Source organism: Gymnoscopelus microlampas (genome assembly GCF_963454915.1).
Source record: "Gymnoscopelus microlampas genome assembly, chromosome: 23".
Lineage (NCBI taxonomy): Eukaryota > Metazoa > Chordata > Actinopteri > Myctophiformes > Myctophidae > Gymnoscopelus > Gymnoscopelus microlampas.
In genome coordinates this window covers 14,013,238-14,038,109 of record NC_139960.1, presented here as the reverse complement: position 1 = coordinate 14,038,109, position 24,872 = coordinate 14,013,238, and the positions used below count along the sequence as shown (strand labels likewise).

The 24,872-nt window shown below is 41.2% G+C and overlaps 1 protein-coding gene across 1 annotated transcript in view; it reads left to right on the top strand.

The window, feature by feature from the left end:
* The window catches only part of cand1 (cullin-associated and neddylation-dissociated 1), a 31,870-nt gene extending 13,757 nt beyond the window's left edge, over positions 1-18,113 (top strand). The window contains exons 9-26 of the mRNA XM_084050280.1: positions 162-307; positions 776-927; positions 1,219-1,359; positions 1,997-2,138; positions 3,035-3,243; positions 4,965-5,133; positions 5,739-5,828; positions 6,049-6,202; positions 6,991-7,228; positions 8,283-8,471; positions 9,355-9,498; positions 10,970-11,108; positions 12,184-12,360; positions 13,282-13,377; positions 13,616-13,785; positions 15,423-15,587; positions 16,660-16,767; positions 17,176-18,113. Of these exons, the coding sequence (XP_083906406.1) occupies positions 162-307; positions 776-927; positions 1,219-1,359; positions 1,997-2,138; positions 3,035-3,243; positions 4,965-5,133; positions 5,739-5,828; positions 6,049-6,202; positions 6,991-7,228; positions 8,283-8,471; positions 9,355-9,498; positions 10,970-11,108; positions 12,184-12,360; positions 13,282-13,377; positions 13,616-13,785; positions 15,423-15,587; positions 16,660-16,767; positions 17,176-17,400 (2,854 nt within the window). The 3' untranslated portion in view covers positions 17,401-18,113. The remainder of the gene's footprint in view (positions 1-161; positions 308-775; positions 928-1,218; positions 1,360-1,996; positions 2,139-3,034; positions 3,244-4,964; positions 5,134-5,738; positions 5,829-6,048; positions 6,203-6,990; positions 7,229-8,282; positions 8,472-9,354; positions 9,499-10,969; positions 11,109-12,183; positions 12,361-13,281; positions 13,378-13,615; positions 13,786-15,422; positions 15,588-16,659; positions 16,768-17,175) is intronic.
* Positions 18,114-24,872: the final 6,759 nt, after the last annotated feature.

The following is a 24,872-nucleotide window of genomic DNA, read 5'->3' as shown; positions in this document are numbered from 1 at the left end:
GCACCGAGTGCCGCGCCATGAGCTTGTAGATCTGATATTTTTGAATAGCCAAATAAATCTAAAAATGACAGATTCTTTCCCGGTCATGGTGTTTGATTTCAGTCTAGTTTCAGTTTTAAAACTGTAACGGGGTGGAATAACACCGCAGATGTTGTTGTCAGGTGTCCTAAGGAGGTGTACCCCCACGTTCCCACGGTGATCTCGTTGTGTCTGCGCTACCTGACCTATGACCCCAACTACAACTACGACGACGAAGACGAGGATGACAACGCTATGGATGCAGAGCAGAATGACGAAGATTACCAAGGTAACACACAGAGCAGATATATATATACACATATAGTAGTGTATTTCATGTTGAGAAGTCAGGCCAAGGTTTTACCTGCCAGTGATGTAGAGTACAGTGATGATAATTATGACTATGTTTTACCTACAGTATGTACTATGCGTACCTCTAGGGGTACGCAGAGGTACAACAGCGGGTATGTGAGACATTGCAAAATGGAAGAAGTTTTTACTGTTGAGTTTCATTCTGAAACATTAACAAACTTCATGTGAACCTGCTGATCTGTGAAGTGTTAAATGAAAGTAAATAACTCTGCGAAGCGTTTTGAGCTTGTAGATTGGCTATTTTTGCTACTTTTGTGTGACACAGAATGGTGAAAAAAGTTAAAAATACGGAGAGACAGTATAATTATGCAATGTGACCCTCTGGAGCGAGTGTGGAAATATAGTGGCCCTCTCCATCATCAAAGTTGCATCACCCCTCTTGTAGGCAGTGATGAAGAGTACAGCGATGACGATGACATCAGTTGGAAGGTGCGTCGTGCGTCGGCCAAGTGTCTGGACGCTGTGGTCTCCACCAGACATGAGATGCTGCCTGATTTCTATCGCTCCGTCTCCCCTGCACTCATCGCCCGGTTCAAGGTACTGTATCACTCCTACTGTATCACCCCATCTACTGTATCACTCCTACTGTATCTATGGTGTCACTCATGATGTATCAGAATTTCTACTGTATCTCCTAATGCAGGGATTCTGCATGCAGTGGGCCCTGAGGGTATTACAAGTGGGCCCCAAAATAAATAAATTCTGACCACTAAGATAATTTGATCTGGAAGAATGGCTTTTCCGCTGTTTGTGTTTTTGTGTTTTTTTTAAAATAACATATGCTTTCCCAGATTTAATGGGTTAATCCAACTGTGTGTGTGTGTGTAGGAGAGAGAGGAGAACGTGAAAGCAGATGTCTTCCATGCATATCTCTCTCTGCTGAAACAAACCCGACCGGCTCAGATGTGGATGTCCGATCCAGACGCTATGGAGCAAGGAGAGACCCCTCTAACCCTGTTACAGAGCCAGGTACACACACACACGCACACGCACACGCACACACACACACACACACACACACACACAAGCAGAGAGAGACCCCTCTAACCCTGTTACAGAGCCAGGTTAACCCCTGTTTACTTAAACAGGGGTGAAAACATAATTTCCGTCTTTGGCCTTTTTGGCCTGGCGGAAATCATTTTCTGCATAGTGTAACCCATTTGTAAATTATGGTGAACCCATATTTCTGTTGTTAGTCAGTCATCAGTCCTCGCCTCGTGGTAAATTAAGGAGACATTCTATGGTTTAATTAGCCGACAGTTGTCAATATCAGTCAGTCAGTCATAAACTGTTTTAATTTCACAATTATTCTTCGCTATGAGCAATTTTGAGAATTGCATTTGCGTGTATTTTATGGAGGGAGAAGACCAGATGAGGGAGAGAGCGTTCTCACACTGACAACGCTGTTAACAGAGGCAATGGAGCATTTTTATGTCCAAAATGTGTTGACCCCTGCCTGTAAACATCTATTTACATTGTATTGCTTTAATAGCCTCTTGCAAAGTGAAGGTCAGAGGCAAAGAAAGGAACATTAACACATGTTTTTTTATTTTCAGGAGGTTATCATAACATGTAGTCTGTCCTTTTGTCTCTTGACTGTCTGTAGGTTCCCATGATAGTGAAAGCTCTTCATAAGCAGTTGAAGGAAAAAAGTGTGAAGACGAGACAGTGTTGCTTCAACATGTTGACTGAACTGGTGAACGTTCTTCCTGGAGCCGTGGTTCAACACATCCCAGTACTAATACCAGGTACTACATGATGTATTACAATACTGTTACAGTTACACAAGGTTAATACTTCCTTTTCCTAGTGGTCCAGCACACCCCAGTAACACCAAGTACTGCTGTAGCTCTGTTATCCTGAATTCACACCAGCAGTGGTATTCTGCTTCTGCCTTCTGAAAACCGGCAAGGTTTCATCCATTAACCCTTTAAGACATTCCATGCCAGAGCCAGAGGTTAATCTCATAATGTACTCACCAGTGCCAACGTTTTATTGTTGTTTTTTAGTTTTTTTCACGTCGCCATAGACCTCGTTAAAATCCTTAAGATTGAGCTCTAAACTGTTTGTGAACTCAGCGGAGATCCTTCTCCGTCGCCCAGTGAAAATCCCATGCAAAGCGGAGACCACCATTTGTAGTTACAACGGTTTATGTTAAACAGCGAGGAGAAAAACTACAAACGAGAAAATGGTGTTTTAGTGTGCGCTTTAGAATGGAGGCCGACGGGATCGGCAAAACCGGATCCCGGATAATTCCGTTTCCGGTGGTGCTACAATGAAATGTGCCGTATCGAAAATTGAAAAAAGTGCAATGTGAACTTTTTTTTTTTTAAAAGCAAAAAAACACACTTCGCGTAGGTCTACGCGATTGGCACGTGGCGGCTTTAAATAGGTTTGCGTAGGTCTTTCGCGATTGGCAGTCAATGTGTTAAGACCGGGAACGCATCTGTGTGTCATTTTTAGATTTCTTTGGCTATTCCAGAGAATCCCACAGTGCGGAAATTTGCTCGCAGCCACTGGTGTGAATTCAGCATTACAATACTACTAGTACTGGACAGGTTCAATAACTGATGTTTTCTCTCTTTTCGCCCCTGTTTGTGCGTGTGTGTGTGTGTGTGTGTGTGTTTGTGTGTGTGCATTTCAGGTATCATCTTCAGTCTGAATGATAAGTCCAGCAGTTCGAACCTGAAGATCGATGCGCTGTCGTGTTTGTACGTGATCCTGTGCTCGCACCCCCCTCACGCCTTCCACCCACACATCTCTGCTCTCGTCCCACCCGTGGTGGCCTGTGTGGGAGACCCTTTCTACAAGATCACTTCCGAAGCCCTGCTGGTCACACAGCAGCTGGTTAAGGTACAGGAATTAAAACTTCAACTCCTCAGACTCTCACTGAGCGAGACAGGAAATACATACCCCAACCCTGGCTTTGTTGTAGCCATTAGGTGACATAGGTAGTTGAACCCTCAACCAGTGGTGTAAAGTAACTAAGTACATTTACTCAAGTACTGTACTTAAGTAATTTCTTTTTGGTATTTTTTACTTTACTAGAGTATTTCCAATTTCTTTGATACCCCGACACAAAGTTAACATTAATGCTGTACAGCACATGTGGCGAATAAGACTTCTTCAATCATTGTAATGTTGCTGCTGCTGTTTGTCAAGGTTTATCCAATATATAGTGTCGGTAGTCTGTAAATCCCAGACATTAAATGATAAATGTACAAACTTGTGTGGCTACCTGGCAGTCAGAGACAACTCTGCCCGGTTGTTACACCAAAACTGGTGAATGTAATTTGGTGCCACTAGTGAAACCACTCTGGTTGAAACCGAGACACTGAGTTCCATATGTCACCATTTATATGTCAGCTAGTTTGGCTAACATTTTAAGAATGTAACAGTTTTGCCAAAAATCACTTGCATTCAACAGTTCGTCTTTATAGTGCCACCATCTCAGTAATATGCCATTACACTGAGAACTATATAAAACCGTTTGGCACAGCGAGACAAAAAAGCAAACTGGCAAGGTTCATATTTTTTCATGACTAATCAAGTCAATCAGATAAATAACATCATGATTTAATGACTTCTTGGTAACTTGTCTTGCATGCACATTCCGGTTTCACAGAGGTGTCATGTTGAGTCAAGCCAGAGTATTGAACACCTGCTTTATTTCACCTTCTAAAATCACCCTGTTCATTGCAAGAGTGACACATTCATTCCAAGGGGAGCTATTGAAGTTTAGCCCATTTAGACATCTGTGTCATTTTAGACGTTGCTACATATATATATATATATATATAGATAGCAACATGAATGTTTTTACATTTTGGAATACTTTTTTTTTTTTTTTTCATAAAACGTAGTTTTTAAAATCAGCCTCATGTCTAAATGGTTTGATATGCCGATCTGAATACATCTGGTGAAAATGCCTAATTCTTGCTTTTTGTCATTCGGTAACACTCAACCCCTAGTGCAGAGGTCTTCAACAGGGGGTCTGGGACCCCTAGGGGGTCCTCAGAGTTACTACAGGGGGTCCGCCAAATCTTTGTGTGATGTTTACATTAACCACTTCATCCAAGCATCCCTATTCTGAGGAGAACTTTTGCCAAAAATCTACAAGCACACAACGCCTCGCGCTGCAAGGCGTTGTGCGCTTGTAGATCTGCTATTTTCGGCAAAGTGGTTTAGTGTAGGGGGTGAAAAGAGCAGGCTAAGTACAGAGTGAAAGGTCAGGTATACTAAGTATTGTTTAAGTGCATGGTTAAATGTCTGGAAATACACATTAACATGAATCCAACAATAGTGCTGTGAAACAAGTCTATGAAGCTGCCTATGAAATCTATGAAAAAATTAATATTCTATACAATATATAATGGGGGTCCCTGCTTTATCTCACTCTCAGCCAAGGGGTCCTTGGCCTGAAAACGTTGAAGACCCCTGCCCTAGTGCCTTGCTTTAGCCAATGAGTAACAAAGGGAATAGAACACCTTGCTGTAGCCATTTTATCAAAGGGAGCAGAACCCTGAACTAGTTCTGTACTGAGCTGTAAAATGTATTGTGTTGTGTTCTTCCAGGTGATCAGACCTCTGGACACCATAACAGAGGACCCAGAGAGTTTTGACCCCTCCCCCTACATCAATGACTTGTTCAGCTGTACAATCAAGCGCCTGCGAGCTGCTGACATTGACCAGGAAGTTAAAGAAAGAGCCATTTCCTGTATGGGCCAGATCATCTGTAACCTAGGTAACCACGGTTTATATTCTCATCTGGTTTGTGACTATTTATTATTATTGTTAATGGCAACAACGATGCAGATTTCTAAATATGATCATGTTCGCTGTTGGATTCTGTTTTTAAGTTAAAAGGCAGGGGATGAATTTACCTGATAGGTCACAGAACCTGTCTCCATCATGACAAACGGGGCGGCAGTGGCTCAGGGGTAGAGTGGCCGGGTAGAGTGAACTGGAAACCGCAAGGTTCTCAGTTCAATCCCACGCTGTGGCGCTCCCCCAGAGTTAGTGTCGAAGTGTCCTTGAGCAAGACACTGAACCCCTAATTGCTCCCAATGAGCAGGTTGGTGCCTTGCATGGTTTCCTCTGCCATCGGTGTATGAATGTGTGTGTGAATGGGTGAATGGCACAATCAATGTAAAGCGCTTTGGATAAAAGTGCTATACATTTTTTTTACAACCATTCCAGTCTTTATTGGATCATAGGCATAGAGATGAGAGAGAGAGAGAGGGCGGGCGGAGAGGGAGGGTTAAGTAATGAATAGTAATGTTTGTTTTAACATCCTCTTCTTCCTGTTGTACTAGCCGTTTCATCATGTCTTCTTGTGCCGTTACCTAGGTGACCGTTTGCCCACTGAGCTCCCTGGAACACTGCTCATCTTCCTGGAACGACTCAAAAATGAAATCACTCGACTCACCACTGTTAAAGGTGCCACTACCTCAATAAATCCTACTAGGACTAATAGCATACCAGACTCACTTCTGTTAAAGGTGCTACTGCCTCAATAAATACTGCTAGCACAATACCAGATTCACTACTATTAAATGCACTGTAGTGCTACCTCTATGAATACAGATTCACTACGGTTAAAGGTACTATTGTTGCAATACAATAGAGTGAAATTCTTTTCTCCTCTTTGTTCCGTTAGCGTTGACGCTGATAGCAGGCTCTCCGCTTAACATCGACCTGGGTCCTGTACTCCATGAAGCTGTTCCCATCCTCGCGTCATTCCTCCGCAAGAACCAGAGAGCTCTCAAACTGTGTACGTTAGCTGCACTGGACATCCTGCTGAAGAATTACAGGTACGTCTGTCTGTCTACCAGTGACACAGTGACAGATTCATTCTAACAGTTCCACCATGATCGACGTCGTCGCTGGAAACCTCGTTACTTTTTGGAAAATGGGGAAAAAAAGAACCAACCAATGTTCCAATGTAGTTATTTTCACAAGCTCTTTTTTTATTAACTCTTTGGTTCAATATTAATAACATCCACAGGCACACTTAACTCTTTCACTTCCAGAATGAATAAATTAATAAATATCGTCTACCTCTTGCCAGGAAAAACGAGCGATTTTACTGTACCTTTGAAAAATCATGGAATATTCTCCGTGACCTCCGTCCTCAAAGAGATCGGCTCATTACACACACAGTGTCGTAGTATAGGGGGAAAATCCATTGCACAGCTGTGGCCCTTTGAATGGCGCTTGTTTTTGCCGTAAAGCAAGAGGAACGGAGATGTAGCGATTTTCCCACAGGAAGTCAATTTGCTTTAAAAAAAAAATCTATTCCGGGTGTACTCTTCTTCGGTGGTGCTTGGATCATTTACAGGCAGCAAAAATAGCCGATCTACAAGCTCACAACCCGCCACAAGCTTTTAGATAGGATATTTTTGCTACTTTTGTGTGACACAGTAGTATGGCGAAGTAGAGCGTTCATTTAAGAAAAAGGCAAACATTTTAAATATGGGGACACAAGGTTTCTGCCACGACAGCATGTTATGGATGATCTTATATTGTGTTGATCAATGTTATGGATGATCTTATATTGTGTTGATCAATGTTATGGATGATCTTATATTGTGTTGATCAGTTCCTCAGTGACTCCGGCCATGATAGACGCGGTGCTGGCTGAACTTCCTCCCCTCATATCAGAGAGTGACATGCACGTGTCTCAGATGGCGCTGAGCTTCCTGTCCACGTTGGCTCAGACTCACCCCTCCTCCCTGGCTCAGCTCAGTGGAGGAAACATCCTCACACAGCTCATATCGCTGGTTCGATCCCCACTGCTGCAGGGAGGAGCGCTGGCGGCCATGTTGGATTTCTACCAGGTAACGAACGACATTCTGACACTCGTACTAGGGCTGGGCAACAAATAATATTTTCGGGCAATTAACGCGAAAATATTATTATTTAATTGTTTTGAATGATTTTTCTTAGTTTTAATAACAATACATGCATACAGAAACCACAAGGACACACAACACATTAACCCATTCAATCGGGGAACGCATCTGTCATTTTAGATTTCTTTCCGTGCAATGAGCTTGTAGATCTGCTAATTTTTTTTATCGTGAAAATGTTTTCAAATCTTTAAATATATATATATATTTAAAGCGAACATTTGTAAAATATTTAGTTCCAGGGCAGGGACCCCCAGAAGCAAAGATTTGAGTTACAAAATGTTTGCTTAAAAATTCAAACATTTGTACAAATTTTCACGATTAAAAAAATAGCAGATCTACAAGCTCATAGCTCATAACTCGGTGGCGCGCTATGAGCTTGTAGATCTCCTATTTTTGAATAGCCAAAGAAATCTAAAATGACAGATGCGTCCCCGGATTGAATGGGCTCACAATAAACAAAATAAAATAGAATAAGACTGTAATGCAGAACAAAAATACGAAGATAAAATAAAATGACATCATTCCTATACAGATTGTGACTTGATACTTCTACTCCTCCTACTCATTCTACCACTACTCTGAATCCTTGTACACCTCTTCACCTATTCCTCTTTTAGTCCTAATCACGAAGCTTGTAGATTTTTATACATTTTTACATTTAAAATTATTAGAAATGTCAGTTTCTTTGTATATTTAAGTTATTTGTCATATCTGCCCTGTGCAATTTTCGTATTATGAAGCCTATAAGCCAAACAGAAATTCAATATGTTTCATTGTTCAATGCCAAACACACAATTAAATCATTAATTGCAATTATTTGAGTGACAATTAATCAGTCAACTTAAATTTGTAATTGTGACAGCCCTACATACCTGCTGATGATGCTAACAGAACCAGTTTACTAACGTGTTTGTGTGTGTGTGTTTGTGTTTTTTGTGTGTGTGTGTGTGTGTGTGTGTGTGTGTGTGTGTGTGTGTAGGCTCTGGTGTGCACAGACACAGTAGGTTTGGGTTACATGGACCTGTTGAGGATGCTAACGGGACCAGTCTACTCCCAGAGTTCTGCTCTGGCTCACAAACAGGCCTACTGCTCCATCGCTAAGTGTGTGGCGGCGCTCACCAGAGCCTGTCCCAACGAAGGACCTGCTGTGGTGGGACAGTTCATACAGGTACGTGTCTCACTGTCCAACTCTATACTTTATTCTTCTCAACCCTTTAAGACCAGGAACGCATCTGTGTGTCATTTTTAGATTTCTTTGGCTATTCAAAATGTATGTATTCAAAGATTTACACAAATTTTCACAATTGTTTTTCAAAAATAGCAGATCTACAAGCTCATAGTGCTTGTATATCTGCTATTTTTGAATAGTCAAAGAAATGTAAAATGACAGATGCTTTTCCGGTCTTTATGGGTTATGCCTGACTTATACTTGTCGTATAATGGTGTCGTGCGCGTGCTGAAAATAGCTACAAGCTCAAAACATGTGAGTTTGTAAATCGTCTAATTTCGTTAAGCGACGCCATCAAGTAAAGAAAAAGTCCTCCATGTTGGTATTGGAACAAACACCAAACCAGGTTGATTTCAGTCATTTCACCATTGAAAAGAATTGTTGGTACCTCCAAATTAGGGATGAACCGATTAAATGACTAGATGACTAAATGATGCTACACCTTGCTATAACTTTTACTCAAATCTATACTCAAAGAAAATTTTGCAGTACACTTTTGTATATTTGTGTGATGCCATCAATTGCTGAGTAAGCTTGTTTCCAAAAACGTCCGGCTTGTAATTTCTGTGTACCCAGCTAAATGATTGATAGATAGGAAACAGAAACTTAGAAAGTGTACAAATGGTTCCATTTGTACACTGTCAGAGTTAAATGTGATCTGTGTAACTGTTACATCAGTACCAGCTGCGAGACTTGTGTCTCTCATCAGATGTTTAAATTCCAGTTGTCAGATTGTTGTGTAGCCATCAAAATTGTAACCGCAATCTTTTTTACTTTTGTTCTAACGAACCACATCTGACTGTTTTAACTTTGAAATGAACAGGATGTGAAGAACAGCCGCTCCACTGATTCCATCAGACTGTTAGCTTTGCTCTCATTGGGTGAAGTCGGCCATCATGTGGACCTCAGCAGCCAACCAGAACTCAAGACTGTCATCCTCGATGCTTTCTCCTCCACGAGTGAAGAGGTGATCCACCCAAATCTTTGTTAACCGTTTCCCACAATCTTTCTCTCCACCAAACTGCATATTGTTTTCGAGGAAAAGTCTAAGTAATGCCACTATGGCAACCAGGTGGACTTGATTAATTCCCATGAAGGCGATGTCAAAGTTCAAGGTCAAATCTTTATTATCCCGCAAGGGAATTTTGGTTAGCATAAAGTGCAATTGAGCACATCGACGTCTCAGAGCCTAGTTTTAAGGTGGACGATTCCTCTCATTCACCTATGAAATCAAACCCAAAACGCTAACCAACTAGCCAGTCTCAGGTGAAGTGATATTCATTTGTGTGACTACTATCACTTTAAGCCCCCCCAAAAAAATCAAGAGTGTAAAAAAAGTGAAAGTGTGCTTTCAAAATTAACTATTTGTGAAACATCCATGATGAAATATATAATACTACAGGAGTACAGGTTGATACTGGAAGACATTAAACTTCTGGAGAACTATACAAGTACTGGAGGGGGCTTAAGGGGACGTGTCTACAGAAAGCATTCTCTGAGCTGCCAGTGCCTTTCTGCCATGCAGTCTATGGTAAAGACACGCTGGCGCGCTCCTCTTCCCAGCCGCCGAGCATCACGTTTCAGCGCTCTCAACGTCCACCATTTTTTGACGGAGCGCTATGTGCGCCTCAAGAAGAAAAAGTCTGAGGGCACGGTGGCGCAGTCTGTAGTGCTGTCGCCTCACAGCTAGAAGGTCCTGGGTTCGATTCCCATCGGGGACGCTGTGGGGGCTAGGGGCGTGTTCTCTCCTGGTGGGGTTGGTGAAAGGGCCTTTCTGTATGGAGTTTGCATGTTCTCCCCGTGTCCCCTAGGTTAGGTACCCTCACAAAAAGCATGCAGTAATCCTGGTCTCTATCCAGCCTCCCTCTAGTCAGCCGGGGCGCCTGGTGGAGGGGAAAGGAACTGGTTCGAATAACGTGTTCCTTCCACACGCTACGTCCTACCGGGGAAACTCCCCCTTGTCAGGTGATAAGAAGCGGTCTGCTAACTCCTCATGCATTGAAGGAAGCATGAGCTCAGTTCGGGGCTCTCCCCAGCCTGGCAGAGGGAGAGTAGCGCCCAGGATTACAACTTTAAGCAATTAGCACTGGGTGAAAGATAGGGTTACAAAATCGTGGGATAAAAAAATTGAGAAAAAAATAAAGAAGGGGAAAAAAAACATTTTGGGAGAGGAGTGCCTCATCTGTCTTTCCTGTGCAGAGGGTCAGAGCGACACACCCACGATCATTGAGCAGAGGCGACTCGCTCAGTGCATGTGTAGCACTCTGGAGATGATATCCAAAGCGCTCCGTCACTCTAAGAAAAAAAAAAACTTTCTGTGGACACAGCCCCTGAAATGTTAACTGAATCATAGCTAAAGACATTGTCTCTAAAAGTTTGTTCGCACCTGTATGTCTGTCTAATTTCTGCTTGTCAATCTCTCTACCGTCTATCTGTAGGTGAAGTCAGCAGCCTCCTATGCGTTGGGTTCGATCGCTGTTGGCAACCTGCCAGAGTACCTCCCCTTCGTCCTTTCAGAGATCTCCTCTCAGCCCAAAAGACAGTATCTATTACTGCACTCTCTAAAGGAGATAATAGGTAAATTCAAGTAACTATGCTATTGCTACAGTATCCGTTACTGCACTCTCTAAAGGACGTGGTTAAATGTTAAAGTTATACATCACCGCAACTGATTTCTGTCATGTCGTACCCACAGAGGGTATTTTTAAGGTCGATGTAAATTTGACATTAACTCATTTGCACAATGCTGTCTTTTTTAGCAATTAAGCAGATTTATTTAGTACTGTGACAACTGCAGAGGGAAATTTGGAACACAAACCTGACAGTGAGACGGGGGATTGTTTGACTCTGGATGTGACAAACTAAAAGAACAGGCACATGTTTCTGCACCATTTGCTCAAGGAAACAGTATGGCAATAGCAGTTAGAAAGTCCTCTTTCGCAACGAGAAAGAATCGCAGAGCGACTTTGAAATATTTGAAATAATTAAATAACGCGCTTTTCGGTTATTCCATTAATCAAAAGAGTTAACGATAGAATAATTTCTAAGAAGATAATCGATAGTTGCAGCCCTATTTACATCCCTGGGTCGGCTTCAGTTGCAGGTCTGATGCCCACCGTGGCTTCAGTCCAGTGATGGGAGAAGTACTCAGATATTTTACCGAAGTAAAAGTATCAACGCGACAATATAAGATGACTCTGTTACAAGTAAAAGGCCTATGTTCAAAATGTTACTTGAGTAAAAGTATGAAAGTGTTGGCATCAAAATATACCTGAAGTACCAAACTAAAATGTTTGAAAATAGCAGATCTACAAGCTTACAACGTGTCGCGACACGTTGTGAGCTTGTAGATCGGCTATTTTCAAATAGCCCATGTATAAAATAGGGCTAAAGTGGTTAATGCATGTTTTATAATGTAATAACTTATATCTGCAAAGTAACTAGTAGCTCAAGTTTTCGATTAATTGTAGTGGTAGTGGAGTAGAAGTAAGAGTACTGGAAATTGGAAATACTCCAGTAAAGTAAAAAATAAAATGCCTCAAAATTGCACTTACTACTTAAGTACAGTACTTGAGTAGATGTACTGCTTTACACCACTGCTTCAGTTTGTGTAGTATACTTGCTAACATGTAGAGTGTGTGCTTTGTTTTAGGCTCAGCTTCAGTCCCAGGTCTGAAGCCCTATGTAGAGTCAGTGTGGACTCTGCTGCTGAAACATTGTGAGTGTCAGGAGGAAGGAACCAGAAACGTCGTTGCTGAATGTCTGGGAAAGTTAACTCTGATAGACCCTGAAACTCTACTGCCAAGGCTGAAGGGTTATCTACTGTCAGGTAAATATATCTATATGGTACATGTATCTCTGTGTATGTTCTATAAATATATCTATACGGTACTTGTATCTCTGTGTATGTTCTATAAATATATCTATGCAGTGATGCTGATAGACCTGCGTTCTGCGTCTCTGACACATCTGATTAAGAAAAGACGCATGCAACTCACCGTCCGTGCGTCCATGGGACGCACATGCACTGTTGTCAACAACAAATTCCATGTTAAGAAATATCTCAGTATACAAAATGTAATCCACGGACACCGCCATTTTGCACCCGGTACAGAGCAGAGACGTTGCTCCGGTGCTATACTCAAATGTGTGACCCTATACAATCTGGTCAAAATGTCAGTGTTTTTTTGTTTTTATTTTCTATCGTGTTTTATGTGATTTCTACGCAGATTTTGTTGTTCATAACTTAGGATAAAGTAGGATGCGTCCAGCTGGCCATGCCAAAGTTTATTTGCAATGTCTTTATTTTACTTGCTTTTTGGTGCTATTTACTTTATATCCTACTGTTCTATGTTTGCATACTTTTATTATGCAAATATTAAAGTTGTCAGATTTAGAATATTGTTTATTTCTTTCAGATACATTTTCTACATTAATACAACCATATAAGGTTAAACGCTGCACTTTGTTGTCTTGGTTATTGTGCTGTAAACAAACAGTAGTTTTGAAGCTCTTAAACATGGGTTGACGATCTACGACTTATTTGAATGAATATAGCATTATTTTAACCAGTAAGGTAGACTATGTTAATACAATACTTAATTGTACTTTGGACATCACAGTGCAAATACCTCTCTTCGTCAGGAGGGGGAGACTACGGACATAATATTGACAGGCACTATTAATGTTGTTTCATTAAAAGTTGTACTGTTAATGTTGGGTTAGTGTTTAATTTGTTAATAATGTTTAGGTTCGTCTTACGCCAGAAGCTCTGTGGTAACAGCTGTCAAGTTCACCATCTCTGATCATCCTCAACCTATAGACCCTCTACTGAAGAACTGTATAGGTACACACACACGCACACATTTTAAAACATTTTAGTACTTAAGTATATTTTGAAGCCAATAGTTTTGTACTTTTACTCAAGTAACATTTTGAACACAGGCCTTTTACTTGTAACAGAGTATTTTTATATTGTGGTACTGCTACTTTTACTTAAGTGAAATATCTGAGTACTTTTTTCCACCACTGGTGTACACACCCACACGCTTGCATCATGTCTCTGATTGGTTCATATATTCCAGGTGACTTCCTGAAGACTCTAGAAGACCCAGACCTGAATGTGCGGCGCGTTGCCTTGGTAACGTTCAACTCGGCGGCCCATAATAAGCCCAGTCTGATCCGAGAGCTTCTGGACACAGTTTTACCACATCTATATAATGAGACCAAAGTCAGGAAAGAGCTCATAAGAGAGGTATTTCTATTATTATTATTTGTTGTTGTAGTTATTATTGCAATGGTATTACTATTGCTCTTGTTTCTTCTTTTTCATAGCATGGCAGAAAGCAGTTTTGATTTCGTCGACTAAAACTATCGTCGTCGACTACCTTTTTTCACTGACAAAAACTAAATAAAAACTAAGCTATGACGATAGTAATATAAGACTGACGATATAAATATAATACTGACAATTTTGTCAACAAATAAAAACTAGACTAAAATGTTAGTGAGGGACTAGTGGAGAAGAGATCCAGTAGAATACATTTTAGTTGACTAAATCAACTGTAGATTCAGTCGACTATAATTTTGTGATATTTAGTCGACTAAAACTGGACAAAAATTAAAACATTTCAAATTACTAGAATATGACTAAAACTAACTGGAATTTTATTCAAAAGACTATCACTGGCAGAAAGGCATATTCCATCTCAAAAGTAGACTCTGCATCAAACCCATTCACCAAATAACCTCAACCTGGGTATTTTGGGGTATATTGGCTATAGCCCAACATACCACGATTAGGGCTGTCACGATTACAAATTCAAGTTGACGATTAATTCTCACTCAAATAATTGCGAGTAACGATTTAATTGTGTGTTTGGTCATTGAACGTTGGAACATATGAAGCCTTTTAGGCTACGTAATCAAAAATTGCACAGGGCAGATATGACAAATAACTGAAATACTGCGAAAGCTTTCAAGATTTTCAAGTAGGCTCTGATCCAGATTAGGTTGGGAACAACTGCTCTAGCGCTGCCCTTAGGCCAAAATATCCACTTGCACACTTGAACTCTAATTGGCCGATTGCCATGAAATGTCTAATTGCGTTGGTCGAGTGCAGACTACACTCAAAGTAATAGTCTGCATATCGAGTTTGATCTTGATTGTGATGCTTCAATCGAATTTATACTCCGTAGTACAACACTGTGTCGCTTGCTGACTAGAGCAGCTATTTTTGGCAAGTGACATGTTGCACGATCAAGCATAAATTAAGTGGTATTCTTTTGTAGTTTGCAGCCACCATTTAGCTTACAGTTGCCTAGTAACTGACAACATAGTTGTATGTATCTACCGTATGTTTACATTTCTCACCTTGCCTTCAATAGGCTCTATGCACAGCAGCCATATTATCACTTCCTTCACAGGTGTTACCAATGATACTAATGAAGGCTCTGTTCCATTTAGTGTAGCACAGTGGTTTCCACGACCCCCATAATTCTGAGAGTGTACAAATGGAACCAAATGGACCCTTACGGGTCCATTTGGTTCCATTTGTACACTCTCAGAGTTACACACCTGCAAGGGGCCATTTGGAAGCCCATGAGGGTCCCTGGACCCCAACTGTAGACCCACAGGTGTAACAGAGTGTCTCCAGTGAGCCAACATGCACACAATCAGCAACCCTGACTCTGTTTGATCAGAATGGAACAGAGCCTTCATTAGTATCATAGGTAATACCTGTGAATGTCTTCACAATATGGCTGCTGTGAATAGAGCCTATTTGAAACTCGAAATTTCTAGTTTCTGCGGTGACCCTTTCTGACCCGTTGCGACATATTTCTGCCTGTATTATTTGATGCCATCAACATATCTTTGTGATTGTGTGTGCAGGTGGAGATGGGACCATTCAAACACACGGTGGATGACGGTTTGGATTTGAGGAAAGCAGCGTTCGAGTGCATGTACACTCTGTTGGACAGCTGTCTGGACAGACTGGATATCTTCACATTCCTCAACCATGTAGAGGACGGACTCAAAGACCACTATGACATCAAGGTACACGCATGCACGCACGCGCGCACACACACACACACAGTTTGGTTTTAACCCATTAAGACCGGGAACGCATCTTTGTCATTTTAAGATTTCTTTGGCTATTCAAAAATAGCAGATCTACAAGCTCATAGCACGGCGCAAGTGTCTCGCTATGAGCTTGTAGATCTGCTATTTCTTTTTTAAATCGTGGAACATTTTTCAAATCTTTGAATATATATATATATATATATATATATATATATATATATATATATATATATATATATATATATATATATATATATGTATATATATATGTGTGTTTTTGAAGCAAACATTCTTAACTCTTTGACTGCCGTTGCCTCGATAACGCTTCAATTGCTAGTTTGTCCAGTTGGCCGTCGACGCGTTAGACACGAGTTTAGCTTTTTCATTGTTTAATCTGTGATCGCGCTGCTCTGTTTATTTTTCATCATCAGTTTCACTTTCTGATACCTTCAGACTCACTAGGTTTCGGTTTCATGGCGCAGATTCCGGTTCTAATTTTTTTCCCCGGTCATTTTCGGCCAGAATAGGGAAAAACACGTTTTTTTCACACGGTATAAAAAACTAACGGAGAGCTCCAGTTCTATTTTCTTTAGCCTGGGTGACGAACAGTCATCGGGGTCGTGTATCACATCGTACTTTAGCCCGATCGGCAATGTGGAAAAACGTCACATCCGTTTAATGACGTACGGACTGTTTGAGCCTGTTTGGAGGGGGTCGAGCGAGTCAGCGAGTGATCGAGTTGTCAATATACTGCTCTCTGCTGGTTGATCTGTCGTATGTGTTTAAAACTGCAGACAGACAAAATATATGAAAATTAAATTACAAAATAACAAAAAAACAAAACAAACAAAAAAAAAACGAAAATCGCTGGCACTGGGGGAGTACTTTATGAAAATACTCTGGCAGTCAAAAAGTTAAGTACAGTACTTGAGTAAATGTACTTAGTTACTTTACACCACTGCCAATCAAGCAGAGGACTGTTGTATGTTGTAATAACTATTAAATACAAGGAATAATAATACTAATGTATGTTTTTTTTTTGTAGATGTTGACGTTTCTCATGCTGGCTCGACTGTCGTCTCTGTGTCCGAGTGCTGTTCTCCAGAGACTGGACAGACTGGTAGAACCTCTACGAGCTACATGCACAACCAAGGTACCTATGCACACACACTGATTGGTGTTTTAGTTCAGTGGTTCCTGTGGGTCGGGGGGGTGGTTCCCAGATGACAGTTCAGTGACAATTTAAGGACTTTTAAGACATTTTTATTTAAAAAAAAAAGAAAGGAAAAAAAGAGAAGACCATTACTGCATCAAAGGTAATCAACCATAATACAAAAACGAGTCAATCATTGGCCAAATTGTCAAATAATATAAGAAACATTTGAAAATAGCCGATCTACAACCTCAGAAGCAGAGCAGAAATTTGTAGTAATTTTTAATAATTTAGTTATTTAAGCACACTGCTACCAGATGTTACTGTGTTTGATCTATCAGTAAATCTGTGTCTGATTCTGTTAGTGACGCTACTTACCATAACTGTACTCTGTGTCTGTGCTTCTAGGTGAAGGCTAACTCGGTGAAGCAGGAGTTTGAGAAGCAGGATGAGTTGAAGCGCAGCGCGATGCGAGCCGTCGTGTCGCTGCTCTCCATCCCAGAGGCGGAAAAATCTCCTCTCATGTCAGAGTTCCAGACGCAGATCTCATCCAATCAGGAGCTGGCCGCAATATTTGACTCCATCCAGAGAGACTCCAGCTCGGCCAACATGGAGTCCATGGACACCAGCTAAAAAAGGACCACGTTACCCACGATGCAACACGGCACCCACAAGAGCTGCTGGAAGCCCCTCCCCCTGCAGCATGTAACCATGACGACACACTGTACACCACACACACACACACACACATGCTCGCACACACACACGCACACGCGTATGTGTGTAGTACTTAAACACACACCCTCTCCTAGCGAGCGATCGTTACCCATGATGCATTGCACTGAAACAGCAGTTAGAAGGGGAGAATTCACCAGAACGAAAAACAAACGACAGATTAAAAGACTTTGACAAATAAAGACAAAACTATATTAAAAAAAAAAAAACATATTTCCTTCTGAGGCTTGGAAGCTCCTCCCACTTTCTTATTTTGTTTTCTGATTGGTCGATCTTCCTGTACATCGTCCCTGTTTTTGTTTTGTTTTTTAATTTTCTTTTCAAAGTTTTGTTTATTCCAGCGGTACTGCCGCCTGATTGGCTGCTGAATGACTGACGGTTGGCATAAGATCAAATCAGTAGAATGCTTGAAATGACTGTGGTGGGGGGCGGGGTTTTGTCATTTGAGGACCAATCCGCTCTTTAGTTTCCGATGTTAAGTTGTTAAGGCCTTGTTATGATGTGAGGCCAATGTTAACATGGAGCTGATGATGTTTCGATCACAAAGATCCACTGTTGTTTTTCTCCAAAAAAAATTGAATAAAGACGTTCATTCTGCCTGCCTTCATAAACCCGTCTCCCTTTCTGCCTGTCTGCCTTCATAAACCTTTAAACACAATAGCCAGCTACAGCCAGTGGTGGAAAGTAACTAAGTACATTTACTGAAGTATTGTACTTCAGTAAAATTTGGAGGTATTTTTACTTAAATGGAGTATTTCCAATTTTCTGTACTTTTACTTTTACTTGTAAGTAGTCTTGTAAGTTCTTGTATGTTCGTTGGCATCGAAATATACTTAAAGTATCAAAAGTAAAAGTACTAGTTATGCAGCATGTCTAAAATGTGTAAAAAGTATTTTGAAAATAGCAGATCTACAAGCTCAAGACGTGTTGTGAGCTTGTAGATGGGCTATTTTCAAATAGCCAAAGTTTAAATAGGGCTGAAGTGGTTAATGTATGTTTTGTAATAATATGTCTGATGCCTCTCAAAACATAAAATCACACCAAACTTGCCACACCCCATAAAATTGGCCGCAAAGGCATTTGAGCATGTAATTGCAATTATTAAAGTCAATGCCTTTGCAGTCGAGTATATGTGGGTCAGACCGGGCGAGCACTCAAAATTAGAATTAGTGAGCAGCATAAGCACCGCAGTATGGTATAAAAACATGGAGTGTGCTATGGCACGTCACTGCATGGATGCAAACCATGGTTCGGTTGCATCCTTTAAATTCAGTAGGATTGAAAAAGTCCCCCTACCCCCCTAGGAGAGGCGATATCATCAAAAAAACTTGTGCAGAGGGAAGCCTTTTGGTTTTATACCCTTAATGCAGCATCCACCACAGGGAGTAAAAGACCAACCTTCTTGTGATCTCTAGTTTTCTATCCTGGCTCTATTCGGCTCTTTTGTGGAAATAATACCCTGCAGAACAAGGTTTACAAATATGTGTCAATACTCATATTGATTTGATTTTGGCTTTTAGCCTACAGTGTTTATCAGGTGGGTTAAATTAACCTCTCATTTTAAGATTTATTTTTTTCATTTTAAGATCTAAAAGCTCATAGCGTGGCACAGAGTGCAGTGCAGCGCTATGAGCTTGTAGATCTGCATTTTGTTTTAATCGTGAAAATATGTGCAAATCTTTGAATATATATTTTTTAAAGCGAACATTTGTAAAATATTTTCTTCCAGGTAGACCCAGAAGCAACGATTTTAGTTACAAATGTTTTGCACAAATTTTCAAAAAATAGCAGATCTTCAAGCTCATAGAGTGCCGCCCTATGAGCTTGTATATCTGCTATTTTTGAATAGCCGAAGAAATCTAAAATGACAGGGATGCGTTCCCGGATTGAATGGGTTAAACCGTTAGATTTAATAAAAAAATTAGAATACATAATACAAATACATATTATGGTAAGATACCCTCTAAAGTTTAAAGCTTACATCACTGTCCTACAAAAGGGAAACTGTTGAATGCTATATGTACAGTATATATATATTGTATATTCATTGTTTTTTCATGTACTTACACAATTGTTTATCCATGCTGGATGTCTCTATTATTTATTGTATATTTTTTTTGCTCACTTTTCTTCTATGCAAAATAGCTGACATTTACCGTACATCATCTCTCTCCTTTGATCTGTTTGACTCTGAGGAAGATCAAGTCCAAACGTTAGTCAAACTCCTGCAAAATAATAAATACGTGCAGACCAGTCGAGTGCTCCAGCATTTTATTTGAGTAGTCTCTCCTGAAGTTCTCAGGTATTATTCTGTCAACTTGACCCTGTTGAGCACCGACGAGCCCTTCTACCTTCAACTGGCTGAAGCTCTCTGAATACTCTTTGTATCCATTTGAAGCAGGTTATATAATATTCATTGAAAACACACGTCCTTGGTAGTGGTAACTGATTTTGTCTTTCTAATGTGCTAGGCGGCCGGGTTTTTTCAATGACTTAACCCATTCAATCCGGGAACACATCTCTGCCATTTCAGATTTCTTTGGCTATTCAAAAATAGCAGATCTGCAGTAGATCTCTTGTAGATCTGCTATTTTTGAAAAATGGTTAAAAAGGTTAAAAGAAATGTATATTTTGAAAATAAATAAAAGAATGAAATTAAAATGACCTGGAGAAATGTTTAGTGAAATACTTATTTAAGAGTTAGCCGATTGGTTAAGGGGCATACCACTTAGGCTCTGATGTCTGACAGTGAGTCCTGGGTTCGATTCCTGAGCCTGGCAGACCTTTGCTGCATGTCTTTCTTCACGGTGTGCTTTTGTTGACAGGCAGATGTTGGTACCTGCAGGGCATCTCTGCCTAAGCACCAGCTGTAGGGTCTTCAGCTGGGGGGCCATCCTGGCCCGGTGTTTTGTCCCTTGCTCACCAAGTAGTGACCCCTGGACTCTGCAAGGCAGGGGTGTCGTCCTCCCTGTGCCAGGCTTGCACCTGGATATTGCAGGTTGATGTTGGAACCTCTCTGGGCACTTCTGTCAGGCCCACTTCAGCCTGTACCTAAATACCAGCTCCAGGGTCTTCAGCAGCGTCTCGATTCCCCCAACTCCTGTCTTTTCTTCGCAGCCAGAGCCAGAAACATTTTCCGCTTTAGGACCTTCTTGGCCTTTGCTGCCGTGAAGCCAATGTCCCTCAGGAAGCGGTTGGTTGAGAGGCCAACATAGCCACTTCCACTGTATAGGTCGTTGCTCTCCAGCCTTTCTCTTGGCATTTTGCCACTAAATCAGCATACCGTGCCCTTTTCCCCCTCGTACGCTTCCTGAATGTTCTGCTCCCATAGGACCGTCAACTCGAACAGTACTCGAACAGGACTCGCTTCTCGGTCGTCGATCACAGGACGATGTTGGGTCTCAGTGTGGTGATGGTGATGTCAATGGGGAAGCGTAGCTGTTTGTCGAGGTCTGCTCTCATTGACCAGTCTTTGCCTGGACTGGAGCCAGGACCGATGTTCTGTCCGATTTTGGGCAGTTTTTCCTGGCTTGTCCTGCTGTTACAAACAGCGAACCAGAATCTCATGCTTTCTGTGATGTGTTCTGCCAGCGTCCTTAGTACCTGGTCATGCCGCCACCTGTAACGGCCCTGGGCCAAAGCCGTCCGACAGAGATTTCCCTTGGCTGTTTCGCAAAGGCCACCGTTGTCCTCTGAGCCAGTGCTTCTCAACCAGTGGTCCGGGGACCCCCAGGGGTCCCTGAGGGAGTTCCAGGGGGTCCCCAGCTAAATGATGGATAGGAACCAAATGGACCCTTATGGGTCTGTAACTCAGAGTTAAATTAACATTGATTTTATAATATAAATTGGGGTCCCAGAGATAGAAATGCCGTTAAAATGGGGGTCCGTAGCCCTAATGCATGTCAAACTGGGGGTCCTTGAAATTAAAATGGTTGAGAATCACTGCTAGAGCCGTAACAAATCTTCTCTTATCGGGGGTCCCTGCCATATCTTTTCAAATGGGGGTCCCTGGGCTAATGTGTGTCAATTTGGGGGTCCTTGACGCAAAAAAGGTTGAAAACCACTGCTCTGAGCCATACCATCGTGCCAGGTTTGTTGTTGTTGGAAGGGTGTCATAAGTAGCTCTGATAAGAAAACATAGCCTTTCCTGAGCCATCTTCCACAGGTGACCTTGGTAGGAAGCCACTCCCACTTTGTCCACTGGCCATGCTGGCATTGGCCAATAGACTTGGCAAAGAACCTGTCTTCCTCCATCTTGGTCACTACTGTGACCACCAGATTCTTCCTTTCTTTCCAGGATGCTTTGGACCACAGCTTCTGTGTCTCTCCCCAGCCCAGGCCACTCCTTCCTTGTTGTGTTCATCAGCTCAGGCTCTTGGTGCTTTAATCTGGAGATGGCGTCGTCCACCAGTGGTGTAAAGTAACTACGTACATTTACTCAAGTACTGTACTTAAGTAAGGTTTTGAGGTATTTTTACTTTAGAGGAGTATTGGCAATTTTCAATTCTTTAACTTCTACTCCACTACATCTCTGAGGAAAATATTGTACTTTTACTCCTCTGCAATTATTTGAAAACTTTAGTTACTAGTTACTTTGCAGATATACATTGTTATATTATAAAACATACATTAAACGCTTTAGCCCTATTTTATACATAGGCTATTTTCAAACATTTTAGTACTTTTACTTTTGGTACTTTAAATATATTTTGATGCCAATACTTTTGTACTTTTACTCAAGTAACATTTTGAACACAGGCCTTTTACTCGTAACACAGTATTTCTACATTGCAGTATTGATACCTTTGCTCAAGTAAAGAAATTGAGTAAGTTTTCCAACACTGTCGCCCACACTGTCCTCTTGCCTTCCATGCTCTGCCTGTCCTGACCAATTCACTTGACTGTCTGAGTTCCAGCACCAGCCTGGACCCAGTTGAGATGTTCTTCAGGGGCGCTGTCAATAAAGGCAGAAAAATACCCAAAAGATATATTTTGAGAGTTATCAGACTTCAATTAAAATCACCGATAGGCCGATATATATCTCACAAACTGAAAAAGATGTGAAAGCATCTTTTGAGGAATTAAATCCTGACAGGGGACCCATGTCAAAAAGACAGTGAAGCTGCTTTTAGTTCAAAATCAAAGCCACCCACACACACACACACACACACACACACACACACACACACACACACACACACACACACACACACACACACACACACACACACACACACACACACACACACACACACACACACACACACACACACACACACACACACACACACACACACACACACACACACACACACACACACACACACTGTGTATGGCTGTTTACACACCCAGACAGGAAAGAGCAACTAAGAATAGGAGGCTACTTCCTCTTCTACAGCACACTGGTTCCTCTTTGCCTGTGTGTGTGTGTGTGTGTGTGTGTGTGTGTGTGTGTGTGTGTGTGTGTGTGTGTGTGTGTGTGTGTGTGTGTGTGTGTGTGTGTGTGTGTGTGTGGCCACTGGGTGCGTTCCTCCATCAGGTTGTGACATGTTGCAGACTCACTGACGTTTCACAAACGCTCACTCACTCTCACCTACAGAGACCAACAGGAAATAGACTGTTATGTGTGTTTTAAAGGTCAAGGCCAGGGTCATAACTGGGGTTTTATACCTTATAGCTATAATTCTACCATAAATGTTACTAAATGATGAAATTCTGTATAACAAGAGAAGAGGAATCTTTCAGTTTCATGCTGGCTCAGCTTCTGTGTCAATTAATGTCTATGAGTCAGAGAGAGAGAGAGAGAGAGAGAGAGAGAGAGAGAGAGAGAAGAGAGACCAGGAGAAAAGGAGACAGAGAGCTGACAGAGCAAGAGACCTGGAGAGAAAGAGACTGATTGCTTGTCAACTGTATTATTGATTATTGATTGCTTATATTATTTCATTTCATTTGTTAATTTAATCATCTTTTTTTCTATCATTCAAACCATTTTTGCTCATTTAACATTATAACAACTTGAATAATCGTCATTGTGCTTTGGCAACGCATGGTATATGTCCTGCCAACACAGTCTAATTAATTGAATTGAATTGAATTGATAGAGTGAGTGGAGAGGCAGAGAGAGAGAGGGGGAGGAGAAAGGGTTTGAGGTGCACAAATAAAATTGCATAGAAGAACGACCATAACAAGTTAGGCTCTCTGATCATTGTCAACATAAACCAACAATAAATAAACGAAAAATAAAATCAATCAGAAAACAAGCTAAATCAAAGAAAGAAAGAAGGAAAAGATCAAAACTGCCACAAAACAAACAGATATCCAGTGGTGGAAAGTAACTAAGTAGGCCTACATGTACTCAAGTACTGTACTGTACTTAAGTACAAATTTGAGGAATTTGCACTTTACTGGAGTATTTCTATTTTCCTTTACTTTTACTTCTACTCCTACATCTCAGAAGCAAATATTGTACTTTTTACTCCACTACAATTATTTGAAAACTTTAGTTACTACTGTCGTTACTTTGTATCACTTCAGATCACTTCTGGTCAGACGACGGAGGAGCCAGGCCAGGAGGCGACCCACACAGTGCCTGTGTAGATTTGAATTATTATTACGAAACATGCATTAACCACTTCAGCCCTATATTTAATCTTTGGCTATTTGAAAATAGCCAATCCACAAGCTCACAACGCTTCGAGATGTGACGTGTTGTAAGCTTGTAGATCTGCTATTTTCTTAATATCTTAATACATTGGATGTGATACCTTGTGAAACGGGACATTCTGCACAATGAGTATAGCCTACTTTTACTTTTGGTTCTTTAAGTATATGTTGATGCCAATACTTTTGAATTTTTACTCGAGTAAATTTTGATTACCTGACTTTTACTTGTGTTTACAGAGTGTTTCCACAATGCATTATTGATACTTTTACAAAAAATGATAGATTTTTTTCCAGCACTGCAGACATCTGTCCTTCATTCTGACTCCTGCATGAGACCTCAACAACACTTCAGCCTGTCCAGTTACAGTAGTGCTTGTTTTCATGTCAAGGACCCCCAAATTGATGATCTTGCCGCAGACCCCCATTTGAAAAGAGTTTGTGCCAGGGACCCCCAAAAGAGAAGATGTGTCAATGTTTCTTTTACGAACAGCCCAAACAAAACAAAAATGCATATACATCTTGCTGGGGACCCCCTGGTACTCCCTCAAGGACCCCGGGGGTCCCCGGACCCCACTTTGAGAACCACTGAGTTATAGTAGCCTATAAGAGAGAGAGAGAGAGAGAGAGAGAGAGAGAGAGAGAGAGAGAGAGAGAGAGAGAGAGAGAGAGAGGAATGTAAGGCATGTTGTAGCGGAATGTTATCCCAC